Source organism: Triplophysa dalaica, chromosome 14 (genome assembly GCF_015846415.1).
Source record: "Triplophysa dalaica isolate WHDGS20190420 chromosome 14, ASM1584641v1, whole genome shotgun sequence".
Lineage (NCBI taxonomy): Eukaryota > Metazoa > Chordata > Actinopteri > Cypriniformes > Nemacheilidae > Triplophysa > Triplophysa dalaica.
In genome coordinates, this window is record NC_079555.1 from 19,973,683 (window position 1) to 20,001,478 (window position 27,796).

At 36.9% G+C, this 27,796-nt stretch overlaps 2 protein-coding genes across 2 annotated transcripts in view; both read left to right on the forward strand.

Annotated features, from left to right (window-relative positions):
- Positions 1-2,291: 2,291 nt before the first annotated feature.
- Positions 2,292-5,442, forward strand: arpp19a (cAMP-regulated phosphoprotein 19a). The gene is made up of 3 exons (XM_056765930.1): positions 2,292-2,450; positions 3,299-3,418; positions 3,840-5,442. Exons 1-3 carry the CDS (start codon positions 2,406-2,408, stop codon positions 4,008-4,010), a joined length of 336 nt encoding a protein of 111 aa, XP_056621908.1. The 5' UTR covers positions 2,292-2,405; the 3' UTR covers positions 4,011-5,442.
- Positions 5,443-6,865: 1,423 nt separating this feature from the next.
- The window catches only part of myo5aa (myosin VAa), a 58,485-nt gene continuing 37,554 nt past the window's right edge, over positions 6,866-27,796 (forward strand). Inside the window, exons 1-7 of the mRNA XM_056765926.1 lie at positions 6,866-7,044; positions 19,446-19,556; positions 20,254-20,425; positions 20,505-20,649; positions 21,914-22,070; positions 22,921-23,064; positions 27,017-27,098. Of these exons, the coding sequence (XP_056621904.1) occupies positions 7,018-7,044; positions 19,446-19,556; positions 20,254-20,425; positions 20,505-20,649; positions 21,914-22,070; positions 22,921-23,064; positions 27,017-27,098 (838 nt within the window). The 5' untranslated portion in view covers positions 6,866-7,017. The remainder of the gene's footprint in view (positions 7,045-19,445; positions 19,557-20,253; positions 20,426-20,504; positions 20,650-21,913; positions 22,071-22,920; positions 23,065-27,016; positions 27,099-27,796) is intronic.

The window sequence follows — 27,796 nt, forward strand, 5'->3', positions numbered from 1 at the left end:
CTTTGTTTTTCATTGGAAAATCAGGAAATATCAGGAAATTTGTCAGTTCTGATTTCAATGTATGAAAGTGAAACTCTTTACCCATTACCTTGTGTAATCTTTGAAATCAATTTTTAAAAATGATCTTTACCCAGTTATCGTGAATGACTACAAAGGTAGTTCATTTCGTTAGTCAAAAAGCGTGAGAACGCTGCACTAAAGGTTACAAAGTGATAAACAAACAGCAGTGTTGCTTGATTCCAAGATTTTAGATGTGATGTCAATAGGAGACTAATTATACCTGATAGTAGTATGAATGATGAGATGACATTTTACTGGTTCATTATTGCATAAAACAACGTCCGTGATCAAGTCATACCCTGTGTCGACAAATCCCCTATTCAAAATGAGTAGTATGTCCAAATTCTTAATATAAATATTCGGAGGCTCTACTGCTTCTAAGATTTTTAAATGTATCAGATGGATATTTTTCTATCCCATAAGGTCACAGGTGCCGAGGAATCACTGAATCAAAATCAAACATTCTCAAAATCAAAAAAATATATTTCTTTCTTCCGTCCCAGCCCTACTACAGGAAATAGGATCATATACAGTGGGTAAGGAAAGTATTCAGACCCCTTAAAATGTTTCACTCTTTGTTATATTGAAGCCATTTGCTAAAATCATTTATGTTCCTTTTTTTCCTCATTAATGTACACACAGCATCCCATATTGACAGAAAAACACAGAATTGTGACATTTTTGCAGATATATATATATAATCCTCTGGTCATGGAAACACAATTCTGGACCATATTAGAAGGGCTTCCCATTTATGTTAAAAAATTACAGTAATCGCCATGTAGAGCTCTTTTTTAAATCAAGTTTAGTTTGCTCTGTCAAATCCAGCCAATTGGAAAAACAGCGGTTTAAACAAGGACATTTTTCTGTTTGATGGACATTTTACATCCATGTCAGAATGTTCAGGATTTGGGGGATTTAAGGAAGATTTGCATATTTTTGTGCTTATATGGCTTATATGAGATCTTTGAATCATGCTTAAAGGGAGAGTTCACCCAAAAAGAAAGTTCTGTTATGAATTACTCAACCCGAAATTGTTCCAAACCTCTACCAATTTTTTTGTTCTGTTGAACAAAAAGAAAGATAAGTTGTTAGCAACAGGTATCTGGGGTACCACTGACGACCATTAAAATTGTTGTCACAGAACTGTTTGTTTTTCTTCATTCTTCGGAACGTGTTCAACAGAACACTATATATATGTATACAATAATAATTTCTACTATGGTAGTCAATGCAATGCTGCCCCAGAAATACTCTCTTTTCTCTCTCTTTATTATATACGATTAATGCAAAGGACTTTGTTATTATAAATTCCTAAGTGAAATCAAATGACAAGCAGACTTGCTTCATACCCCTATTGTCATTAAAGTGAAAAATGTTTAGATTAAATTTAGTCACCATGCAATCAAACAGGAAAACTAAGTGTTTTACACAGTGTTGAAGTCATTATTATAAATTATTTATCCGTGCACAGCATTGTTTTTTTTATTTATTAATTTGCACTTGTAATCTTTAATCAAAACGCTCCTCTACACCTCACAACAAAAACTCTTCACCACATGAGGTCAGCAAAAAAAAGAAGAAGGACAATTATACTGACTGTCCAATGACCAGGCATTGTCAGCCCTCCCCTCCAGGCCCAATTTGCAACAAACCAATCAAAAAGGGAAGGGCAAAATTAAGCCCCAGCCTAAAGCATTGTATAATTTAAGAAACCGTTTCACTCGCATACACGTCACCATTCGGACAAGAAGTCAATCTCATCTTCAGTTTCATAGTGACTTTAATCTATACACGACTTTTCAACTATGATTTTATATACCCATTGTGTTAAGGCCTAAACATAAAGTAAATCAATATTTGGTTATAACAGGTTTTAAGAGGCTAGTTATCAGGGATTTCAAACAAGCGTTTGCAGGTATAGTTAGCCTTCATCTGAGGATTGAATTAATTGATTAACATTTAGTTCAAATATTTAAATTTTCATAATAAACTACCTCAATATAAAAGATTTAAGCTAAAGAAATGAGGTGTTCGACTTGATGCGGCCCTGCGCAAGACCGAACAGTACCGTGAGAACGATTTGAGAGCAAACTGATTCCTAAGTTAGAATCTTTGATGTCAAAGATGAATTTGTCTGCGCAGCACCGCATCATGTGTAACACCCCTAAGAAACGAAACGGCTCCACCGATTGGCCGCCCTTCTCGAAACGTTTGTAATATTCATAAGATGGTCCTTTGCCATAGTAGCATTGACACATTCGTGGGCGGTACGTAGACTAAGGCTCGCACAGGCTTTGATTTCTACATCAATAAATCCACATAAAGTGGTTTTATCAGGAGAAATGGAGGACACGAAACCCGAGGAGACGAATGTGGACGAGCAGAAAGTAAGAAAACGTGAAGATGATGTAGTCAAATCTCTGCATTCTGTCACATTTAAGCTTTCCGCTACATAGCTTTATTTACAGGGACTGATAAATCACGTCGACAAGAAACCAGACCGAATAAAAGACGATTTATGAATTAAACCTAATGTAGGATCGCTGATGAATGTGATGTGTACCTCAGTTTCTGTCCGATTATATTGTAACATGATTTAAATCTCAGTTGCTCTTCACTTTTCCATAAAGGCCTTCTCCATTATTTTAGAGGTTTTATAATGAAATCTAAGAAATAACAGCTTGATTTAGTGACCTGACAGATGAGCAAACGCATACGTTTTGAGATACGATTTACTTTTCGTTGTTTTGCGCTGGATTAAGATGTACTGTGTTAGTTAGCAGTTAGCATGTGAAGCTAACTGTATGTGAACTGTGATGTGTTTTTAATTTTTAAAACGCATATACAGATAATGTATCTCATAACCACTGTTTACGTAGCAGAAGAATTACACTAGAAATGACAGGAATTGTTTAACACGGTGTTATTTTAAATAAGCACCTATTATAAAACGCATCATCATGGCAACATAGTTTCTTCCTATAAATTATGTTTAAAACATAATTTCCATTGTTTCTGTATAGTTTATGGTAAGAAAGAAATCAAGTTGCAATAATGTCTGATTTATCAAATGATTGAAATGTAAAGTTTGAATTATAGTTTAAACGTTTGATTTGTCATTTAAGTACTTGATTTTTTATTTCGGTATTTGGTCTTTATTTATCATTTGAGTCATGGTAAGCAATCAGCCCTTGACAGATTTAATGTTTAAAGAGTTGGTTATCTGTTTTCTAAGGATGACGAGAACAAGATTTTCCAAGAAAAACTAGAGGAAGCCAAACTGAAGGCCAAGTACCCTCACCTGGGCAATAAGCCTGGAGGATCAGATTTGCTCAGGAAGAGACTACAGAAGGGGGTGAGACTGTTACTTCATTGATTTACATGTTGCTCATTCTTGCAATGAAACACTGTTATGAGAAGAATGCCTTAAGTGGTAAGACTGGCACAGATTAAATAGACATTTGACATTTGTGAATTCAAGTATATTTACAAGGTGTGTAACATGGATCAGACAAATGCGACACATAATGAGCACACACATAACTGCCACTTCGCCAAATGGTTTAATTGTGGCAAATTGAAATAGGAGACACCGTTGCTTCAATTTTGTTTTGTTTCTCTAGAACATTGTCCTTTCCTTCTATTGGCATGAGCATGCATAAACATGTACAGTGTACAAATAATGGTTTCTTACTTTCTCTGTTCTGTAGAACAGATTTATGGAGAATAACTGTGCCATAATTCACCCGTGCTGACACGTTCTTCTTTTTTCCCAGCCAAAGTACTTTGACTCGGGTGACTACAACATGGCAAAGGCTAAAATCAAGAACAAGCAGATTCCTGCGGCACAGACAGAGAAGGCTGAGATCACCGGAGACCACATCCCAACCCCTCAGGACCTGCCGCAGAGGAAACCCTCTCTGGTGGCCAGCAAACTGGCCGGCTGATACCTGCTGCTTTCCTTCACTCCACACTCCCACTTCCTGTTTCTTCATCTACATTTATCTCTGATCCTGCATTCCTGCCCTCATCCTTTCTCATTTCCTGTCCTCTGAAAACACACTGAATATTCATAGGGTTGCAGATGTTACAGAGCTCTAAGAACTGAAGCCACACTGTGAGATGGGTTGGGTCGTGGCTCTGAACAGGGTGAAGTTCTCAAAGGTTTCGTGATATTTTAATGTGTTGTAATATGTAGTTAAAAGTTTACATATTTGATAGAGGGCAAACAGCCTTTTACATTTGTTTTACATTTTAATTTCAGCCATTCCTGAATTACCCACTGCTTAAAGAGATGCATATAATTGTTAGCATTTATTCACCCTCATGTTGTTTCAAACCTTTTTGACTTCTTTTCTTCTGTGAAAAACAAAACGAGAAGTTTGCAGGATGTCCTGGGTGCTCTTTGTCCAACAAATAACGAAATGGACACTAGCTGTAAAGGTTCCAAAAGGACTAAATTAAATTCCATAAATATAGTCGATAGGATTTATATACCTGTATATTGTAAGTCTTCTAAAGTCAAATTTGAGCTTGTTCTGTTCAAAACTATCAAATATGCCTTGTTGTGTTCGTTCTCAAAACATGCAAGAATCTGTGGTATTTGATGACTTTGACTGAACACCCGCTGTGAGGTTTAAACATATTGTTTTGTTTTTGTGATTATTAGGATTTAGAATTTTGGGGGGTTTAGAAGACTTTGTATAAAACACTTGTTTGACCTGTTAATGGTTGTTTTTTGTCTTCTGATGTGTGAGAGCCTAGGACCCTTACATTGTCATTGTGTCATAATTAACAACCTCTGAATTCTTAATAAAACATTTTGTGTTTTCCATGGAAGAAAGAAAGTCAGGATGCAGGAACTACACAGTCGGATGAGTAAATGGGATTATAAAATGTTAGGTTTACTCTTAATTGTGTGCTTGAATTGAAAGTAAGCTGTAATAATGTTGACCTGCACCCTGATTCTTTTTTGAGAATGCTCTTTTCTTCATAAAGTTTCAGCTTTGCCTGGAGGACACTCTGTTAGTGATGTTTGACAGCATGTGTTGCAGATCTTTGAGGCTGCGGTCAGCTTGCTTTGTATCATAGTGCTTAAAGCCTTAAGATCACGTGGTGTTATTACACGGATTGGCAAGCAGTTCTAGAAAACCACACGTTTGTATCATATGCTTGTGGACACCAGACAGTGAGGATGCCTCTCCACCCTCTGGCTCCATGACATCTCCTGTATCTTCTATGCAGAGGAGGAAGGCTGTTCTATGTCGACTCCTCAGGCTTCATCAAAGCACTACAGTAAAATGTCCACGGTCTGCATGAGTATAAACTGTGGTCGCTTTTGAGCCATTTTGACTTGTAAATAAAATAGTTTTACAAACCTTCTGTTCTTTTGAATGTCTTTTATCAAACAAATCTGTCTGTTTTATAGGAGGAACTATGTGATAAACCAGGATTTTCTGGGGAAAAGTCCCTGTTAATAATTACATTCACATTTCATTTGGTAATTCAATTCATATGTCCGCTTGCCTTTTTTTTTGCCTTTAAATTGTACACTTACGCCTTAAATGCAAAAATGAAAACCATATCAAATAATAATAATCTGACCAACATATCTAAAACATAGCATGCAATTATGTCATGCGGTTTATTTAAACATGACAGGAAGCTTAATTTGAATAGCAACAAAAAGGCCCTATAGCTTACAATAAGTTAGAGATATCAAGAGTGAAAGAGGGATAGTTCACACAACAAAAAATGTGTTCACCCTCATGTAATATAAGACATGTCCGACTCTCTTGTGGCACACAAGAAGACATTTTCAGGAAATGTTCAATAGATGGGTCCAATGTTTTCTGTTGTGTACAAAAGGTTATTCATATAGCAAAATATTTTATGAGTTGCTTAATTATTATAATTATTCAATACTTTACTTTGCTTGAAGGGGTACCAAAAATGAAAATCTGTCACCATTTACTTACCCTCAAGTTGTTCCAGACCTGTATACATGTATTTGTTCTGTTAAAGGCAACGAAAGATAGGTTATTTGGAAGAGTGTTAGCAATTTTCAGTTCTGGGACATCATTGACTACCACAATAAAAATATAAACATATATACGGTATATGTACATAAAATAAGATATTTGAAGAATTTAGGAAAATAAACAGTTCTGGCACCTTCTCTGTCATTTGTTTTTTTCCTGAAAGTCAAAGGTGTCCCAAAACTGAAAATTGCTAACATTTTTCCAAACAACTTCCTTGAGTTCAGCAGAACAAAGTAATTTATACAGGTTTGGAACAACTTGTGGGTGAGTAAATGATGAAAGAATAATAATAAAAATGAAATAATCAGACCCCCCTTTTATTTACGTGCTATCGAATTGTAAGCCACAGTTTTCTCCGGCTTGCTCAACAAAATATGCAAATATAATTGTACCTTATTTTTTGATGCTTCAAGTGAAGCTGTTCAATTGAGATCTAACATATATCAAATTGATTTAATAAAATTAGACATTAGATTAGGCTCCATCAATTCTCAAACTGAGGGCTATAGTTTCATGACATTTTTTGAAATCTTTTTTCATCATATACTCCTTTTAATTTAACATGTACAAAAGAAGACTTCCAACCAAAAAATATTCATTGTATAACGATTGAAAGTACAATTTATTATTATCAGGTGGGATGCCAGTGTGTGATGGTGTACATATGTCCACTAGAGCGCACTCTCGTGTCATTTTTTCTTTGGGACATGGCAACCGTGTTTTCATTGACTCATTCTGTGCATTGATCGCGACAGAGACACGCCATAAACACGATCAGATTGTCGAGGAGCACACGATCGGACCCTGTCCTCATGACATTCTCTCAAACGGGCTACACTGGGTGAGATCTACTGGAGAAATCGTGATCGGACTGATCGGATGTTTAGCTGACTGTGATTGTGCGACCATTATCATGGCTGCGTCTGAATTATATACGAAGGTAAAGTCACATACTCAGCATCTCATACCTGCATTTTATCTTGAGGGGATTATGTGCTATTGTTAAAAGACTGTAATATCAATGCGGTTTCGACGTTCAGATGTAATGTCAGTGAATGCATTGAAGCTGAAATTATTGCTGCTGATGGTGTATTCATCGGTTACATTGAGCATATTTTGTCATTATTGCCCTTTGAATGAATGAATAGATGCACATTGTTGCATTATAATATATTTATCTCCATTTATGTGTTTCGTTTGTATGAAGAGATCCATTTAAAGTAATGAAGCAATTTGCCCTTTAACAATGGAAATGCTAAACATTAATCTATTATTACTATAATAATACCCTAGCAATACTAGATAGAAACAGCCTAGATTCAGCAATGGACAGCCAAGCAAACGTTTTCGAAGGCCTGTGATTTATTGATATGGGTCACATTGTGAGGGGATGACTGACCGCAGAGAGTCAGTGGGATGCGAGCGGTGCTGATGGGAGCATCACTGCCCGAATGGAATGATGCAACCAGCTCTGATGCTGCTGCGAGCACCATGTTAGAGATGCTGGCATCATCCCATGCAGACAGTAATGCTGCGTTGTTTTCAGTCCTCTGCTGCGGCCTGTAGGCCGGTCTGCTCACATCAAGGCGTGATTCTTTGGGGGAAAAAATCAATCACGTAGCAGCCGAGGCATGACATCATCACAGATATGTGGTCATAATAATCTCTGAGAATGGTTGGATGGTTGTACCGAAGAGAGGGGAGTGATGGAGAAGGCCCACCCATCCCCCATGATGCAGCTGTCCTATTGTAAATGAACTGACAGATCTCTTTGAATGCTGCTAGTGCAAAGCGCAGTTATTCAGATCAGGTCTTACACATGTACAGCATGATCTCAGGGCTTAACAAGGGGTTACAGAAGACCAAATAGTAGATCAAATTAATATCTGTGGAGTTTTTGTGCTACATACAATGACAAGATGCTTTTATTTTGCTTCTTACAAATGTAGGACACAACGTTCAGAATTTCTTAGTATTGTTTGATTCTTTTAGCTTTATTGACCGCATGGAGTTTTGAATATTGTAATTTTGCTCTTAGATCCTGGTTTATGCAACAATTCAATTCAATTTTATTTATATAGCGCTTTTCAATTATGCATTGTTCCAAAGCAGCTTTACAGGAGAAAATAAGAGAAAAAGAAAAGCAGGGAGGGCCAGGTCCCCTCTTACATGTCACATCTGCACTCAGTAATGTACATGTTTATGAATAACGGAGAGCTTAGTAGTTGTGATTTAGGAAATTACATTTGTTTAGTTCTAATTTGGTCTTATTTTTGTGATCGATATCAGACAGAAATCAGATCTAATGCAGACATCTTGATGAGATACAGTGAGCGAAATAATTATTTGATCCCCTGCTGATTTTGTTAGTCTGCCTGCCTACAAAGAAATGAAGGTTGTTAAAAGATGATTTTTATGGTAGGTTCATTTCAACTGATAGAGATAGAATATACAAACAAAATCTGGGGATTTTTTAATATAAAGGTTATAAATTGATATGCATTTCCGTCAGTGAAATAAGTATTTGATCCCTTACCAACTACATGGAAGAAGCCTGTTAATGATTTCAAGACAGTTGGGACCGCAGTTAGCAAGCAAACCATTGGTAACAATCTATGCCACAATAGATTTGAAATCCTGAAGCACCCTCAAGGTCCTTCTGCCCAAGAAGGCCTTCCTGGCACATCTGAAGTTTGACAATGAACATCAAAATGATTCAGAAAAGGCTTTGGTGAAAGTGCTGGCACTGCTGTGAGACCAAAATGGACTCCTGTGTTTGGAGGGCGATAAATGTTGACTATGACCCCAAGCACACCATCTCTACAGAGAAGTACAGTGTTGGAAACATTATACTTAAGGGCTTTTTATCTCTGCTACGGGCACAAGATGACTTCACTCCATTGAGGGGCTAAGGAACGGCCAATGTACCATAATATCTTGGTCGAGAACTTCCTCCCCTTAACAAGATCACTGAAGATGGGTCACCGAGGTGCCTTTAAAATGACAAAGACACAAAACATATTGCCAAGACAACCAAATACTGGGTTAAGGAGAAGCATACTAAATGACTTAGCCAGTCTCTAGACCCTAGTCCTATAGAAAATCTGTGAAGGAAGCTAAAACTCCAATTTGCTGCGCGACTGCCAAGAAACCTTAAAGATTTACAGAGGAGTGGACTAAAATGTATCCAGACACATGGGCAAACAGGGTGACAAACTATCAGAAATGTTTTACCTCTGTGCTCGCCAACAAGGGTTTCTCCACCAAGTACAAAGTTATGTTTTGCTCAGGGATCAAATACTTATTTCACTGACTGAAATGCACATCAATTTATAGCCTTTATATAACATATTTCCCCTGTTTTTTTTATATTCTGTTTTTATCAGTTAAAATAATCCCACCATAAAAATTATATACCCTTCATTTCTTTGTTAACAGGCAAATTTACAAAATGAGCAGGGGATTAAATAATTATTTCTCTCACTGTATATTTCTGACTATCATCTACATAAAAGTGGAAACTATTTAGATGTTTTGTAATAATGTTGTCAAGGGGCAGCATGTATATGGAGAATAACAAGGGTCCTAAAACTGGTCCCTGAGGTAATCCATAATTTTCTTGCGTTAGATTTGACAATTCGCCATTTAAATGGACAAATTAATATCTGTCAGATAAGTAAGATCTTAACCATTGTACTTCCTGTCCCTGAATACCGGTATAATTGTGTAAGGGATCTAAAAGTATGTCTACAGTATCGAATGCAGTACTAGGTCTCCAGATAAAGACCTTCAGATTAATGACATAAAGCCATGGTACAATAGCACCACTCGCACCCTTAAAAGAGAAACGCTTCTCTTTTTTTCTAACCTGGAGCATATATGTAAACAAGTCCAATTGGAGGTCTTTAAAAATGCATGGAAAGAGAGTGCACACTGTTATAAAAATGCACTAAAAACGGCAAAAGCTGGGCACCTCTGAAACATTAAAGAAACTAACAAAAACAATCCAAGGTTTTTATTTAGTTCAGTTGCTAAATTAACAAACAAACAGACATCACCTGATCTGGTTATTGCGCCGTACCTTGGTAGAAATGAATTCATTTCATTTTTTACTGAGGAAATCGAAAACATATGAGACAAAATTGTAAAAACTCAACCTCTAAGTCTGCCCTATGATGTAGTATCAACCATCGCCCCACAAGAAAAGTTACAGTGTTTTAAACCTATAAAACAGGAAGATTAAATTCATATTTTTGCAACATCTAAACCTACAACATGGTTATTAGACCCCACACAAACCAAATTATTAAAAGAGTTATTACCTGTTGCATTTGAGCCCATTTATAACATTATCAACTCGTCAATTAATCTAGGCCATGTCCCAGGACCCTTTAAACTGGCTGTCATCAAGCCTCTTATTAAGAAACCAAACTTAGACCCCAGTCAACTAGGAAGCTAAAGACCGATTTCAAATCTCCCTTACCTGTCTAAAATACTAAAGTAAAGTAGTGTCCACTCAGTTGTGCTCTTTTTACAAAATAATGACATGCACGAAAAATCCGTCTTTAGACTGCATCATAGCACTGAAACTGTGCTTGTTAAAATTACAAACGACCTTCTTATAGCATCAGATAATGGGAACATCTCACTCCTAGTCTTGCTTGACCTTAGTGCTGCGTTCGATACTGTAGACCATAACATACTTTTAGATCGCTTACACAATTATACTGGTATTCAGGGACAGAAACTATAATGGTACAAATCTTACTTATCAGACAGATATCAATTTGTCCATTTAAATGGGGAATCGTCAAATCTAATGCAAGTAGTTTATGGATTACCTCAGGGATCGGTTTTAGGACCCTTGCTATTCTCCATAAACATGCTGCCCCTTGGCAACATTATTGAAAAACATGGAATTAGTTTCCACTGTTATGCTGATGATACTCCGCTATATATCTCATCAATACCAGATAATTCCTTTCAGCTATCTAAATTGACAGGATGCATAAAGGCTGCAACAGGAAAACAAAGCACTATTAAAATGATTCTGAATGTCATTTACATTTAGGCATTTGGCAGACGCTTTTATCTAAAGCTACTGACATTGCTTTATCCTATACATTTTACATAGGTATTTGCAATCCCCTGGGATCGAACCCACTTGCGTTGTTAAGTGGGTTCGAACCCACTTGCTCTTACCACTGAGCTACAGGATAGCTATGATCTCATGTCTGCATGTTTCATTGGCAGTCTGCAGACAGCATGAGGTTTTGTATCTTCACTTAAAGGTCACAACATCCTGTAGGTCATAGTCACAGTTTACTTGTGTTTTCAGGCAACCTGGGAACACGCTGCTCATTGTGTGTTTCTGTGGATAAAACTGCATGGATGCAGGGAAGGGTCTGTTCTTTCAGCAGCGTCACAGAAATCTGCTGCTGGTGGAACTTCCTTCAAGTTTGCCAGTTTATTATTTTAGACACAGTAAATCTGACTACTTCATATATGTGCATTCTCCAAATTCAGCCCCTTTAAAGCATGTTAGAATGCCAAAATATGTTTTAGTAGTCACATCATTTTAGAAAAAGAGCATGAATACAAAATGACCTTGTTTCCTTTTAGGCAGTTATCTGAAACATTATTTTTTGTTTTGCCCATGACTGATTGCCAACATGTGCATTTCATTACTGGAAGGGAAGTAAGGTCTTTATAACGGCAAATGAGGTAAAGGGTCACTGTGCTTTTAATGGATAGTTATAACTTATTTTAAAGAATAAAGAATCATTGTTGTTAACCAAACAACACAGGCCCTTTTTGAATTCAATTGCACACAAAACCACTGAGGCATCTTCTTATATGTTCTAAAAAATATGATGAAAATATAAAGGTTTTGAACAACATGAGTTTTTTTTGTGAACGGTCCCTTTAACTGCAGTTCACGGCTCACGGCTGCATCCTAATGTAGCTTCTTTTCCCATGAGTTCTCCCTCCTGCAGTTTTTTCGTGTTTTGCAGAATGATGTAATTTTAAAGAATTCTACTGTTGCTGTTCATCATGTGACATAGGAAGTTCTGAGAACAGATGACGGTACAGACAACAATGCTTGAAAAACTCATCTGACTGGAGCATCGGCCAGTCGGAAGAGCATCGTCATAGTTATTATCATTATATATCCGACCAGATCAGGGATCCAATCAGAAGTATTGAGCTATCCCCAGCGTATTTCACTACTGAAGACGGACAGATGTGATTTTTTAACTTGAGCAGTTAATGCTTTAAACATGAATCAGGAGTTGGATTTTATGTTCATTAAAGTAAGTACTGGTGTTAATGTTGCTTTGCCTCTTTTGATCGTCTTTGATCGCAGCATTCTTGTACTTACTTTTGGAGGTAGAGGACTAGTCTTTTTTAATGAAAATATATGATTGTTGTAATATTATATTATGACCTTCTTTAAGAGAAGAACTGCTTATGATTTGCTTTTGTATAAACATTTTTTTTTATGTCAGAAAGGAAACTCAGAAATTCAGAAAAAAATGTGATGGTAAATAGTGGTAATTTTTATGATTTGGTGAGGAGGGCTTTTAACTGTTATCTATCACTGTTCTCTTTGATTTGGTAAGAAACTTACATTTTTCTTTATTTCCTTTAAGTGTAATAATATGCATAAAATACCTTTGCACTATGATATTTTCTGCTCAAGTGTGACAGACAGCACATTTTGTCAATTATTTTGCTATTATTTGATCGTATTACTTAAGATGCTGCCGAACTGTATGTATTTTTATAATCTCATTGCAGGTCAGTGTAAACATGAAGTAGCAAAAGTACCTGTCTTTCCTTATTAATTCAGAATCAGAAATCAGAATCAGAAAGAGCTTTATTGCCAAGTATGTTTGCACATACAAGGAATTTGTTTTGGTGACAGGAGCATCCAGTACACAGAATAAGCAACAACACAGAGACCATCAAACATAACAAAAAACAGTTACACAGATGATTTAAATGAGGGCCTATGGGTATAAAAATTAAGAAATACAATACAGTAAACATAAGAGTAATTCTTATATTAAAGTGAAAGTTCACCCAAAAATGAAAATTCTGTCTTAGTTTACTCACCTTGTAGTTGTTCCAAATCTGTATAAATTTCTTTGTTCTGATGAACACAGAGAAAGATATTTGGAAGAATTCTTTTAACCATATAGATCTTGCCCCCATTAACTCCCATAGTAGAAAAGTGCCCCAGAACGGTTAGCTGTCCTACATTCTTCAAAATGTCTTCTTTTGTGTTCAACAGAACAGCAAAAAAAGGATATAAAGTTTATCCTACTATGGGAGTCAATGGGGGGCAAGATATATGTTTCAAATGTCTTTCTCTGTCTTCATCAGAACAACGAAATGTATACAGATCTGGAACAACTCCAAGGTGAGTAAATGTCAGTTTTGGGTGAACTATCACTACAGTGTTGATTTTGGAAAAGCATGGACATGTTTAACTTGTTCCGTTCCATATGCATCAGTGTGAAGTGATGGAGATTGAATTGTGTAATGATTGTTTATAAGGGAGATGATCAGTGGCCTGTGTAAAATGGGCCATAGTGTCACATCATTTGGTTTTATGATCCGTGTGAGTGTCTCATCTCCATTTAATTCCACTGAATTTTTTCTTGCCTCGTTTCACTTGAATGAGATCCACTATTGCTGTGGTCATTCTTCATGACGTGAATTGACTATTGGACGAAGATAGGCGTCTCTGGCCAAAAATATGTGTCTCGTGAGTTTCTGTACCAATGTATGTAAGCATAAAAGTAGTTGTTTCTCCAGTTATTGGTTTTTGTTGGATTATGTAGGTTTTTGGCAAGTGTGTTCAAGAGCTGGTGTGTAGTATGTAGAGCTGCCTGATTAATTGCACTTTAACCGTGATAAAGATTTCTGCCTCCCACAATAATTATCAATCATTTTTGCAATATTAATGTGTTAATAGCAAGCACAAAACACCATTATGATAAGGTCAGAAGTTATAATACAATGTCTTAATCACACTGTAAAGTGTATTAAATAAGTGGAAGTGAATTAAAAATGTCCTAAACTGCCAGAATAATCATTATTATGAACCGTGATTTAAATTCTGAGCAAAATAATTCATTTGATCCTTTTATCGTGCAGTCCTTGAAGTATGCTTAATGGGTGAAGAGTTTGCTTGTGAATGTAGACTCTGAGAAACAGCCGATTTTCACATGAGCGTCTGTCATGTGATGGTCTGTTCTGCTTGCTCTCTCTCAATCTCCTTGTTTTCTCCCTAAGGTAAAATCCCAGGGCATCATGTACTGTAACATTTAATAGCTCACGGTGACATGATGACTTTGTTTTAATTTACTCATTCTAGGTGTTCCAGACAGGCTTGTAATAAGATTTTCAGCCTGTTTCTAACACAAATGTTTTCTATGGCTTTGAGTGGATATGGATGCGATGACATTCTACTAAATATCTTTTGAATTCAACAAGGAAAGAAAGTCAAGCAGCTTTGAATCATGAAATGCAGCTCAGTCACACAGACCGCAGTCAGCTGACATATCGACATACACTTGAAAATAAAGGTTGTTTTTCATTTTTGTTAGGTTACAGTGTTTGGTTCCATAAAGAACATTTAAGGTCCATTAACACTTTCCCATTTCACTTACGGTTCTTGATAATGAAAACAGGGAAACTCCAACAAATAAGGTCGGTCACAAAACTAGCTGTGTCCACGCATTTTCAGCGCTTATTTTCACTTTGTCACTGTTAGTAAATCTGTCCATAAATGTTTTTGGTAACTCTTTTTTGCATCTTTGTGATTAAAACTGCTGTACTTCTGAAACCTTGTATCTCCATATTTCGTGATTTTTATTTCTTGCCATAAATCATTATTATTAGACACTATTCATGTTTGGCACTGGGTTTTGCAAATATCTAACCAATAAAAAGTATTCTCATTTTTGACAATACAGTGTTTAGTGATTTAAACATTACTGTGTTTTTGTTTCATTCCTGAAAATTTTGGACATCCGAGGTTTCAGAAGAACAGCATCGATATACAGTTGAAAGTCCTACCATGTCTGCTTTATGCATCAACAAAGAACGGTATAAGGACTTTTTCTGTTTAGATTTTTTTTTACATTTAGCATCATCAGGATAGAGGGGTCTTGGTGGAGGTGGAGTGGAGTGGAGGACCATTGCCTTGGCAATGGCAACATCAGTTTAGACCGGGGCATATCAGTCAGCCAGTCTGTTGTGTCTATTTTCACAGGATTTAAAAATAACTGATACAGAAATACTTCCTGTTTCAGTTTTTCCAATTTAATGGTTTTTTTTTGTGGTATTATGTTCTAACATTTGGGTGTTGTTAAAAAAAAAAAGGAAGTGCTCCTGGACCATTTTTGCATCTTGCTAAATGGCCTATATTTTATACCTTTAGGCCTGCTACACATGAGACCACTACAGTGGTGGTCCACTTTAAGTCAATGGTTAATAAGTGATATAAATAACAAGATGCTGCATTAGCATTTGTTTCTATGGGCAGTTGCTCTGTCTGGTAGTCTGCTAGGTAAATCACCAGGATGCCCCCATGTTTGCTGTATTCACATCTCCTGTTTGAGTTGGTTTTATAATTCAGGGAGTTCATAGGTGGTGCTAGACAGACATACTGTGGAAATGAAGATACCACTGTGTGTTGGAGTTCTATATCAGATTATGACCTGAAGGTGCCTTCTTCCACCACTAAGTCTGTGATGCTTCAAGCTTTCTTTTCTCTGGCATTTCAGTTGCCAAAGCAAATAAGGCTTCATTTATTGTGTCCAGTCTTGGCTTTTAGGATTAATGTAAATCTCTGGGTGCACTGGCACATTCAGTCAACTGAAGCAATGGGTCTGGGATGTGACCTCTCTGCGCTGTGAGGCACGTGGGTTGCCTTTGCGTTTATGTGCCAGGGGAAACAACTCCTCTAGAAGTGTGGCCTCTTCTAAGGATTTAGGGTGCATTATTGACTTGATTTAGCACAAATCTCTGTTTGTCATCCAGAGGACAACTGAAGAGAGGGTACAACTCTAGAGGAAATGAAGTTGAGCCTTCGGAGTGGAGATGCTTAATTCTTTAATCTCTGTTTGGCTGTGAAATGATTTATAAACCTTGTGTAAAGCACTCGTCACCTCCTCTCCCTCTTTTACACGCATAGTTAGTCCATTAACAGAATGTTATCCTTGTTGTCCAGTCCTTGTTGAGTCCTGGTAAATTAGGCACGGTGTCTGAATTTCCTTGTTTGTAACATTTTGTAAGTAATCTATTGTGATACAATTTAGGGCTGATTTAAGATGCCATTTCAAAATAAATGTATAAAGATTTAAAACTCAAAAGACATTTTTGAGTATATTTCATAATTGTCTTATTGTTGTTATCCTTTTGTTCATTATAATTATTGGTATTGTTTTTATTTTTATTTACGCTTATAAAAGTGTAACAGCAAAACAGACAAATCAGAATCAGGAAAACATTGTGAATTTGTCTCACTAGTTGAGATGTAGTGTGCTTTAATTGTTTTCATCATCTCATTAAATGATAACATTTCATATTACTGCAATATACAATACAAAGTACTTAAAACTTTTTTATATTTATATTTTCTATATTAATACAGGGTTTCCCATATGGCAGATTATTGTTGTACATTAAGGTTTTTACATTTCTTTGCAATTTAACTTTTTTGTTTGTTATGGAAACAACTTCTATGTACAGTGTAACAACTTACAAACCAATGCAATTCCTGAACCCTGGTGTATAGTTAATGACGTGGCCTGTATGGCAGTTTTGATAAAGCCGAGCTAGAGATCATTGTTGCATTTGAATGCAAAGATAACTGAGATTGAGACGATACATCATGTGAGATCAGGTTATTAGCTGTAAACTTTAGAGATGCAGTGGTTAGGATAAGTCTCATCTAAACCTGGGTTAATTCCAAAGGCTTCTCTCCCTGAATAACCCATGATTCACAATGTATGACTGCACCTTCACATTGACTCTCATATACAAATATTGTAAATTACATTTATTGTTACTTATTGTTACTTATAAATTATTCAGGTTATTGTTTAAGCTTTCTTCAGTTAAATATAAATTTGAACTGTTAGCTGTCCTGTACTTTATTCGTATCATTAAAAGGAACTGAAACAAATTCCTTTCAAAAGTGGCCAAGCTTAGATTAAACTAAAGTGGGTTAAACTGTTGCCATCAATGTTTCTTATTCACATCCAACAAATACCTGAACATTGCGAGGATCAACACTGGTCATTTTGGAATGACAATGTGGGCGACTAATAGCTCCAGTTAATGTGGTTGTTTCTGCTGAAACTTAACATGAATTTTGTCTATAAGAGTGGAGTATTTTTGTGCAGTCATCAAGGCATATGTACGTTTGTGCTTAATATACCACATGCTTATGCATCATGTCACATTACAGATGCGCTTTCATTGACGTCTTTAGGCCAGTTGTGTGTGTGTGTTTCTCGAGCTGCTGAATCATGTGCTTGTGTCACATGAGGATTATCTTCTCCACACATACACATATGCAGACTCTGATTTCATGCCGACCCATAATCCTCGGTGTGCTGGTGTTATTGATGATGATACTCACTGAGTCTTAATGTAACCTGTAAAAGAGATATAAGAGTGTGTCTGCAGTAGCGACCGTGTGTGTGTGTGTTGAGGTGCTATTTATACCCTCTCGTCTTGCTCCCGTGTCTCTGTTGCTAGGAGCTAATTTCTGGGACGGTCTCCTCCAGAGACTCATGTTAAACACAGCGTCCTTGAGTGTTTGTTTCAATGCTGTAGTAATTTTTTAGGCTTTGCCCACTAACCGTCAATCGTGACTTCATGTTTGGTTGAATAAAACATTGCGTAGAGTGCGTTCTGTTGACATTTTTTTATTATTGGTTTTTTTTAAGTCTCTGTTCAGCAATTAAAAATCGAAATGAGAAAATAATGGATAGAGTGACAGTGAGGCGAATACAGAATGCTGCACAAGATAAAATAGATTTTCACTGTTTTATTTCAGGGTGATACATAAACCCCACCTTCTTCAGTATAGTTCCTACCTCTGTATTGTTACATCACCCTCGACATTCTCACACTGCAACAAATCGCTATGGTAATGCAGTGTATTTAAAAAATGCATATTAACTAAGAGTTTATTTTCATTATAAATAAAACATATTTTTTCTTATTTGGAGGTGTGAAATTGATTTTGTACATTTACATCTAGGCATTTAGCAGACGCTTTTATCCAAAGCGACTTACATTGCTTTATCCTATACATTTTACATAGGTATTTGCAATCCCCTGGGATCGAACCCACAACCTTGCGTTGTTACCGCAATGTTCTTACCACTGAGCTGCAGGAAAGCTATACTGTTGTATACAAAAGTAGAATTATTGAAACACAATATTAGCTTCTTTTCATTACAAAACTACATTTTTATTTAAACAAAGGTTTGTACAATCTGGATTATTGGCTTGATTTCTCAGATGAAATATGCTGTTTGTTTTATATTGTCGTGACAGTAGTTATACAGTCTTGATTATTAAGCTTGAAACCCTGATTATCTTTTCTGGCTTTCGAAGCAGATCAGACAGGATAACATCGCTGTTTCCACTCGCTGAAACCTCACGCTGTTGGTTGAGTCCATGTTCAGGATACTGCTCAGACATGTTTTGATGTGTTTGCTTTTTTTTTCTTCATTCTCTCATATTAGTTAAAGATGGAAGTATTTATCAGGCTTCAAAACAATGTAGTTTGAGACTTGATGTTGCTCATTGAAACTGGATGGCATTTCAGCAATAGATTGTGAAAAAGTTCTGAAACCACCAGGGGCCTGATGTATAACATTGTGTACTCACAAAGTGGGCAAAAAAAATGTTTGTACCGTACACAATTTTTGTTCGTGCTTGTACAGGATCTTTAAAAACGTATTAAAAAATAAACTATGGCCACTCTTAAAAAGGGTCAGTATTAATTATTATTAATAATGTTAAACAATATTCTGAATTTTTCCTGCTTGCCTTCTGAATTCCAGTGATACTTGATGTTGGCACATCTTTAAATCAGTTTTTGCAGGTCTTTGTTTTACTGTCTCTACATTCTCTCAATCTTCATTTAATATTCAGTTTAAACTAAGGTAAAAACATTTTTGTAGTGTTAAGTGTTAATAGCGTGTTAATAACAGGGATATATTAAGGAAACTTTTTTAAATGTGTGAGTGACATATTTGTGTACAGAAGACATTGTTTATTTGGTATTTGTTTTTTTGTGTACAGTATGCCCGGGTTTGGATCCCGGATGTGGAGGAAGTTTGGAAGTCAGCAGAGCTCATCAAGGATTACAAACAAGGAGATGGAGTTCTGAATCTGCAGCTCGAGGATGGAACGGTCAGTGTGTGTCTGATAAACATTTTTTTTACTGCAATGCTGCCATTTTGGCCCCTTTTGCTAAGATGCATCCGAGTGGCTGATTCTGTGACTTTGCAGATGATTTATCAAAAACAGCACATTTATATTCTCTTGCTTTCTGGATTTATCCAGCAAAAGGGTTGTCATGATATTTTTATTATTTCTTATAGTATGATTCTTTAGTATATAACATAACATATAACATATGTTCTTTGGCTGGTTTGTGTTTTATAGAAGAGGTTACAAGTTGTTAGTATTTTGTTGTACACATTCTACAAGTCAATTTACACATTGTGTTATTAATAAAAATATGGAATATTTTTCAAACCAAAACAGTACTAGGCTTGAATAATGCATGTCATGTAGTGTGAGCAAGCGACACCCAACCAACTTGTATGAAATGTAGCCGACATCAACCCTGTTGCCCTGATTTACAACCAGATCACAACCAAATCTCAATACACTTTTGGAAATGTAGAAGCCAGTAAAGGAAAATTTTACGCACAAATGATGTTGCTTTCATTATTGTTTTCACCATAATGCTGTTCAAAATCTTGTAATATAGCACACAAATCATACACACAACATAAAACAGACTGTTATATTAATGTTAAACGACAAACCCGAATCTCTTCAGTGTTCAAACTCTTGTACTCCTGATTTTTTTTTTTTTTAGGAACTCGAGTACAAATTGGACCCCAAGACAAACAACCTCCCGCATCTACGTAACCCAGATATCCTGGTGGGAGAGAACGACCTAACGGCCCTCAGCTACCTGCACGAGCCCGCCGTGTTACACAACTTGAAAGTGCGCTTCTTCGATTCCAAGCTCATCTACACGTACTGCGGTAAACACCGAATGCAGACAAACATACACAAATACTTTGTCTGAAGTGATGTAGCTTAATCACTTTTTTTTTGATGCAGGTATCGTACTTGTCGCCATCAACCCATACGAGACGCTGCCCATTTATGGAAGTGACATCATTAATGCGTACAGTGGGCAGAATATGGGCGACATGGACCCGCATATCTTCGCAGTGGCAGAGGAAGCTTATAAACAGATGGCCAGGTAGTGCTTTACAGTTGTGTATGAATGCAATGCACACTGGATTTCATGTCTTAAATATGTCTTGCACCTGAAGCTACTACCTTCTTCAGAGTGAAGCAGCAGTTTAAAGAGAACCCTTCTTCCAGTCCTTAAAACACTTTTGTAGCTACTTATTTATGTACTAACATGTCAGGTTTAATTTAACATATATTTGGAAGTAAAAAAGCTATTACGTAATCTTATGGGTTAAGTTTTTTTCTGCCATTGTAACAAGCACAAAAACAATGGGATGGAGCACATCCACTTTAATTGTTGGTTAGAGTTGATATAGAGTACTTGTATACAGTATGTTATTAGACAGTTTGCTATATGCATGTATGTGAGCTACTCGGTCTCAAGTGTGGGTTTGTAGGTCAGGACGTTGCTCACTGCAGCCCAGCCAAAAATAGAGCCACCATGGTAATGTTTCTCTCTCATTTCCCTTGTCCTCTCGCTCCTTCTCCATTTTAATAAATGGATCATTGGAAGTACAGTTCTGTGGTGTTCACATAACATGGCTGATAACACAATAAATACATACATTGTTATTTGTGATTAATACATCATTGTGACTGATAGCAATTTTTACATGAAAAAAAAAGGAAACAACCGAAATAGTCCCATTTGCGATCCTCTTTTCATTTGAACCAGTAAGAAATAATCTAGAAGCCTCCAAAACGCTCTGTCAACCACCTAACAAACATGTGTAACACCATAGCAACCAAATGATGTAATTTGAATGACAGCGACATCAGATTTTTCAAGCATGACTTCTGTCTATAGTACTAATGTCTATGTAATGTTTTATAATGTGCATAATGTTAATCATCTTCCATATGTGTTTTTCTTATGAAGTCACATTTTATCACGTGAGTTTCTGTGATATTTAAAAATCGATTAGTGTGTCCCAGGCCTAACGCAAAAGCAGTAGCAGTAGCAGTCACAGTGGCTCCAATCCCAGCATTCTGTTCTCCGGCTGCCCTTCTAAACCACCCCTCCTCTTGCCCGATAACATCCAAAGCACCCTAACATATACCCCAGTGCCCATTGAGAAAACTTCTCAGAATACCCCACCCGCATTGTACTTGCGACAGTTTAGCAAATGCCCTAGCAACCATAGCCCACCCTTGAGTTTTACAAGGACAAACACCATTAACATTAAATACTTTTGATTATTTACTTTATAATAAAATGAAAAAGTGAATATTTTCATGTAAGTCTATCTTGTCTTCTTGATGTCATTTAGAGATGAAAGGAATCAGTCCATCATTGTGAGCGGAGAATCCGGGGCGGGTAAAACGGTCTCTGCCAAGTATGCAATGCGTTACTTTGCCACAGTCAGCGGCTCTGCCAGCGAAGCCAACGTGGAGGTGAAGGTTCTGGCATCCAACCCCATCATGGAGGTAGGCCCGATTTCCTGGATCCGGTCTGAGACTCGGGCTCTTTGTTTTTATGAAGGCCTTTTAATAATACAGACGCTTCTATCTGAGAAAGCCAGAACCCTCAGGCTCATACACTAAAAGCTCTTCTCTGGTCCCGGACGTGAGGGTAAAGCTGTGACTTATTCTGCCCTTCATTTCCAGATCACCCCAGGTCTTATTTCCGTCGGTACAGCGGCTGAGAAAGCCAGTGTGTGTGTCCTTGCGTGTGTTTGTGTAATTCTGCCACAAAGCTAATATGACCTTCTTTGCTGTCCATGCTTAAAAACAGACACAATCACACTATTTTGCTCAAATTTACAAACATAGTTGTGACATCCTATACTTCATCTAAAACTATTTTAAACAACAAGCTTCCAGTCTTTTGTAAATGTAAACCATGGACTATTTATGCTTAAGTAGTTTCTTTTGTTGCTTAACAGTTTTAATATCTGCAAGAGATGGATGAGTCCATCCTGTCTTCCATTGTAGGGTCAAACAGTGGTTGTCCCACCACAAACAAGGTCATGCTTAAAACATCAGAACTCATAAATTGAGATTGTCCTGTGAACAATTTTGTTTTATTGTAATGTTTAGTAGGGTTTAAAAATGTTTTTTTTCCAGAGACCCAGCTGTCAGATTCTCACCAGGTTCTGCGCTGTGAGAAAGTTTCTCATCAACTTCCTTAGAAGAGATACGGAACTCTTCCTGCCCTTGTGTTTAATTCAATACTCCTTTAACCCTGTTCAACCCCACCACACTATAAGAATGAATGAAGCCACAGGGCAGTCTAGTTCTTCTGCTCAAACTGATGTGTATTTTCTCTCATGTCCAGTCCATAGGTAATGCTAAGACCACCAGGAATGATAACAGCAGTCGATTCGGGAAGTACATTGAGATTGGCTTTGATAGGAGGTATCACATCATCGGGGCGAACATGAGGACATATCTGCTGGAGAAATCACGAGTTGTGTTTCAGGTAAAGGACAATGCATGTGTGATTGACTGTCCCTTTAAACACTTGATGCCCTTTGATCACTTTGTGTTGTCATCTATTATTGTTTTTGTTGTTGTGCTACTTTACCTTCCACATGTTAATGACCTCTGTTCTTATTGGCTAACATATTTAAATGGCGTTATATATGGAAGAAAATATTGCAAAGGTATTATATTGTTGGTCTTAATGTTAATTCGTGGACAAATCATTTCCGTATATAAGGTCTTATTTAAAACGGCAAAACTGTTTAAGGTGGCATGACTCTTAACATGGAACTCTCTGTGTCTCTTAAATGACAGATTGTTGTTGTTTAATACGGTAAAAAGACTTTAGGCCTGGCAGATGAAAAAGTTGATTTCTCTCTCTTGCTCTCTGCCATAATTTTTTTTTCCCCCTCTAGAATGCTGAATGAATGAATGTGCTACAGTATTTATTTTCTCCCGTTTTGGGCCAAAGCCTACTGTGTTACAGCAATACCACCAGATGTTATCAAACACCTGGTTATATAGAGAAGAACTGTGTATTACATTCAGTAGCTGAAAGATGTGTCATTTTTACCTATGCACATTAGAAGTTAAACTTCCAGGATCTGTGAGAGATGTAGCTTACTCCAAAATTAAAACGAGGTCATCGTTTCATCTTTGTCAATACCAAGAGAGATGATTTGATGTAATGACACACACGCTGTTGTTTTCTATACAATGAAAGTATATAAGACAATGACTGTTGAGCTGAAAAAAAGGAAACGAGGTATAAATTTGCACAAACAATATTTGAGATTTTATGGGTGTCGATGAATAGCTGTTGCGTAACGTTTTACACTAAGGAAATGGCTTTGGAATATAAAGGTGAGGAAATAATGACATGGCAAATTTATGCCATGAATGAATGAGTCATCTGTTCTGCTATGTGAAATAAAACCGGCTGAATAAATGACATAAGAAACACATAGAGGAGGAACCAGCCGCCACACCTCATGAAACATGATGGACTCATGCCAGCTCTAAGTTTAGCTTCTTAAACACTGCACAGATTTTATTCAAAGAGCTGTTTTTATTCCAACAACCCTTTTGAGATATCAGCCTTTAAAAGTACGTCTTGTGTTAAACCAAGGTGGTATCGCCTGTTTTTACAGAGAGAAGGCACAACGTAGAATGGTTGTGAATGATTTAAAAAAAAAAATGTTTATATTGGCTAGAGTAACACACATTGGCTTAGCAACGTGGAGTCTTCTGTGTGCTGCTTTGACCTCTCACAATTTGAAGCATATTAGAGATGTCTTCTAAACATGTGGGTAGCTGTACAAATGTATTCGCCCAAAACAAATCACAGCACCTCGCTCAGGTGAAAAGATACAAGTCAGAAAGCAGGTCAAGAATGAGGATAATGGAGTTAAACATGTCTGGTTAGCATTACGTAACACATGTTAGGCTTGTGAGAAGTATACACACTGCAGATACAAACATTTATAAAATGTTTTCCTGTAGTTCAATTTAGGGCTGTGCAATTAATCGGAAATGAATTGTAATTGTCAATTTCGACCTTCAAAAATTACAAAGACAAAAGAATCGAGGTAAAACGATTATTGTGCTGCATATTCCAATTTGCAAGGATCCTCTCTTTGCTTATGGTATAAAACCACAGCGCACAACTTTCCTCTATAGTGGTTCAGCTGTGCTATTTTTTATCTTTCAGTTGAATTCACAGTTTAAAATCCAAGTTATTTAAACAAAAAAATTGCTGTTTGAAAAGTTAGTGAGTAATCAAGTTAAATAAACGGGATCTCAATATTGGTCAAAATAATCCTGATTATGATTTTTGTCATAATCGAGCAGCCATAGTTCTGTGCCTAGAGCATGGCAACCCTAAGGTCATGGATACGATCCCACGGATTGCAAATACTCAGAAACAAATGTATAGTATAATGCATGTCACTTTGGATAAAAGTGTCTGCCAAATGCATACGTGTAAATGTAAATTGATTGTGAGTGTACAGGTTTGAAGCAGAAACAAACCATTGTACTTGCCAAAAAAGCAGAGGACTGCTTATCAATATCATGTTTTTTATATGGTTAGCTAGATATAAAATGCGTGTTATAGACAATCTTATATTGAAACTGTCTTAAGTTGAGAAGCGATCATTTTTTAATGATATTTGCTTTTAAGCAACACTTTGTTGTTTTTAAGCCTCAAAGTAATATCAATTATTTCAGCGGTAGAACAACTCTTTAAGACCCAGTGAATTTATTTTTTGCTTTTATTAAAAATGAGTTAGCCTAAAGGACGTCAATAAACTGATTCTAAAATCTAGAAATTCCATAACATCACTCTACACTTCAGCCTCTCGTCAAAGTTCTCGTCCAATAAAAATCGGCTTTAGAATCAGAATAGTCCAGCCCCCTTCACTATGAGAGCTGCAGAAACGGCGCCTCATATCAGCCATTGGTGAATGACACATAATGCACTAGATGGGAGATAGTGTAACCATTAAAGATACAGTTTGTAACAATTATGCAGTAAAATATCCAAAAAACACTTGGCTAGTGTTATATATTTTGTTCATTTGAGTACTTACAATATCTCAAATGTTTCCGACTATTTCTATATCGTGAAGAAATTGTTCTTTTAACCAGTGACAAGGGCCCATGTCTGGGAGTCGCCCGTCAATGGCGTTATATTCGCTTTACCAAAGACACTAGATGGAAAGCCTGCAACCTTTAGTCAGAAAAACGAGGAATGCAGGAAAGCAGACTAGAGACTGTTATATGATTGAATGAGGTGCCTCACATGATTCATGTAAACCGTTACGCGTTACCTTGCCCTTCGGAGGGCGATATATCCCAGTTTGAACGCAGGGACAGTCTCTGGCATTACCCTCTGTTTCCGCTTTTTCTTAATTTGTCATGTCATGTATAAATTTACTTAACAAGCAGTAATAATTTTTAGATCATCTGACTAAACAGTTATAATTTAATTTCATGCATTACACCTTATTCATTCTAATGAAAGAAAATCACGTCATCAAACTCAACATTTATAAAACGTTATAACTTTACATCATCCATAAACGTGATTTCTGATTGTTTGTAAGCGGTGGACTTGATTATGATCCTTCACAGCCACTTTGTTGTTGTTTTGAATGTGTGCCCTCTAGCGGCTTTTTATACAAATTGTGTCTTTTACATTAAAGTTTAAATTCCGCGTTTTAATACAAGCATGTCATGCTTTAACTGGATGAATTGTACTCCCGCTGTTACCTGAGCAGCCTCATAGCTGCCACAACCACATTCTGTAAGCTCTGTCTTCAGGTTTGTACACACAAACCCGCCCATCCCTTGCATGTGGAAGAGTGCAAAATGGTTTCCAAGCGTTTCTGCATTAGACGTATCTGCTTAGTCAAGAAATGAAACTGTATTAAGCTCCCCACAGGGAAGCTTATAAAGCGACATTATTTACCACACTGGTAACAGACAATTGGGCTTGTTAACCACATGGGGGAACCCGTGAGCAAAGGTTCTATAGTGTTGCTTACTGCTTTAATGTCCATGCAGTGATGTGATGGTCAATAAAATCATAAGGGTTTGTGTGTAAACAACATTCTTGTAGAAAATATGTCGAATTCAAACATATCATTAAGTGCTTTTGCTGCATTTAGGCTACACCTGTTGGCTTTGAAGTCATCAGTATTTGACCGTCACATTCTTGGTGCAATAGGAGATCAACTGAGCTGAGCCCAAGAAGTCGGTTCACGTGACGTTTGAGGGCATCTTACACACGTTGCATGTGTCTGCACACACAGCTTCAGTATATCATTCTTTTCAGTTCTAGAAAGATTTTGCTTGGTTTTCTCGTGTGTGGTTTTCTTTACTGTGCACATAAAACCACCTCTTTATGCTGACATTGCCTTTTATCTCTTTCATCCCTTCATTCATAGGCAGACGAGGAGAGGAACTATCATATCTTCTATCAACTGTGTGCTTCTGCTCACCTGCCCGAGTTTAAAGCCCTTAAACTCAGTAAGCGGTACACCACTCAACACACGGCACATTTCATACAATTTGGTTCAAAATGATTCATGACAGCTAAATCTGACTCATGTGCAGAAAAAAAGGAAATTGATTTGTTTTGTTAAACTATATTATACAATATAGTATAATATAGAAAAATAATAATGAATAAAGAAGCTAATAGTATGTTTCAAAAGCCAAGTGTGTATGTTAGTAAGGTGTCTTATTAGAGTGTGTTCATGTTGGCTCAGCATGTCTATCAGAGTCGTCCTGCTGAGAGCCAGTCTGTGCAGATCTGAATACACACACATGTAAAAACATTCTCTGCAAACTCACACACACTCAACCTTCCTTGTGTAAACTGAAAAATGTAACCGTTTGATCCCACACACTCCTTCAGTGTTGTAAACTACATGTTGCTTATCGCATCAAACCTGCGCATGTAAACAATGACAGGCACAAGACTAAAAGAAATACGAGGAGAGTTTGAACCACCATCAGTCCATCTAACTTCAGTAAGAAATACACATGTGCGGGTATAGTGTATACAATGATTACATGGGACATTGGACATCTCGCTATCATCTGTTCTTTTTGGTTCACACACACACACTGCTGGCTCTGTGCTCTCTCCTGCTGTTTGCAGACTCAGCTGACTTCCTGCTCAGCTGACACCCCACTAATGCAAGTGTGTGTGTGTGTGCGGA

Bases quoted from the DNA above. Each gene is read 5' to 3' on its own strand.
- arpp19a (XM_056765930.1), top strand. From the start codon at position 2,406: ATGGAGGACACGAAACCCGAGGAGACGAATGTGGACGAGCAGAAA. The intron at 2,451-3,298 runs GTAAGAAAACGT...CTGTTTTCTAAG, and splicing joins CGAATGTGGACGAGCAGAAA to GATGACGAGAACAAGATTTT. The intron at 3,419-3,839 runs GTGAGACTGTTA...CTTTTTTCCCAG, and splicing joins GGAAGAGACTACAGAAGGGG to CCAAAGTACTTTGACTCGGG.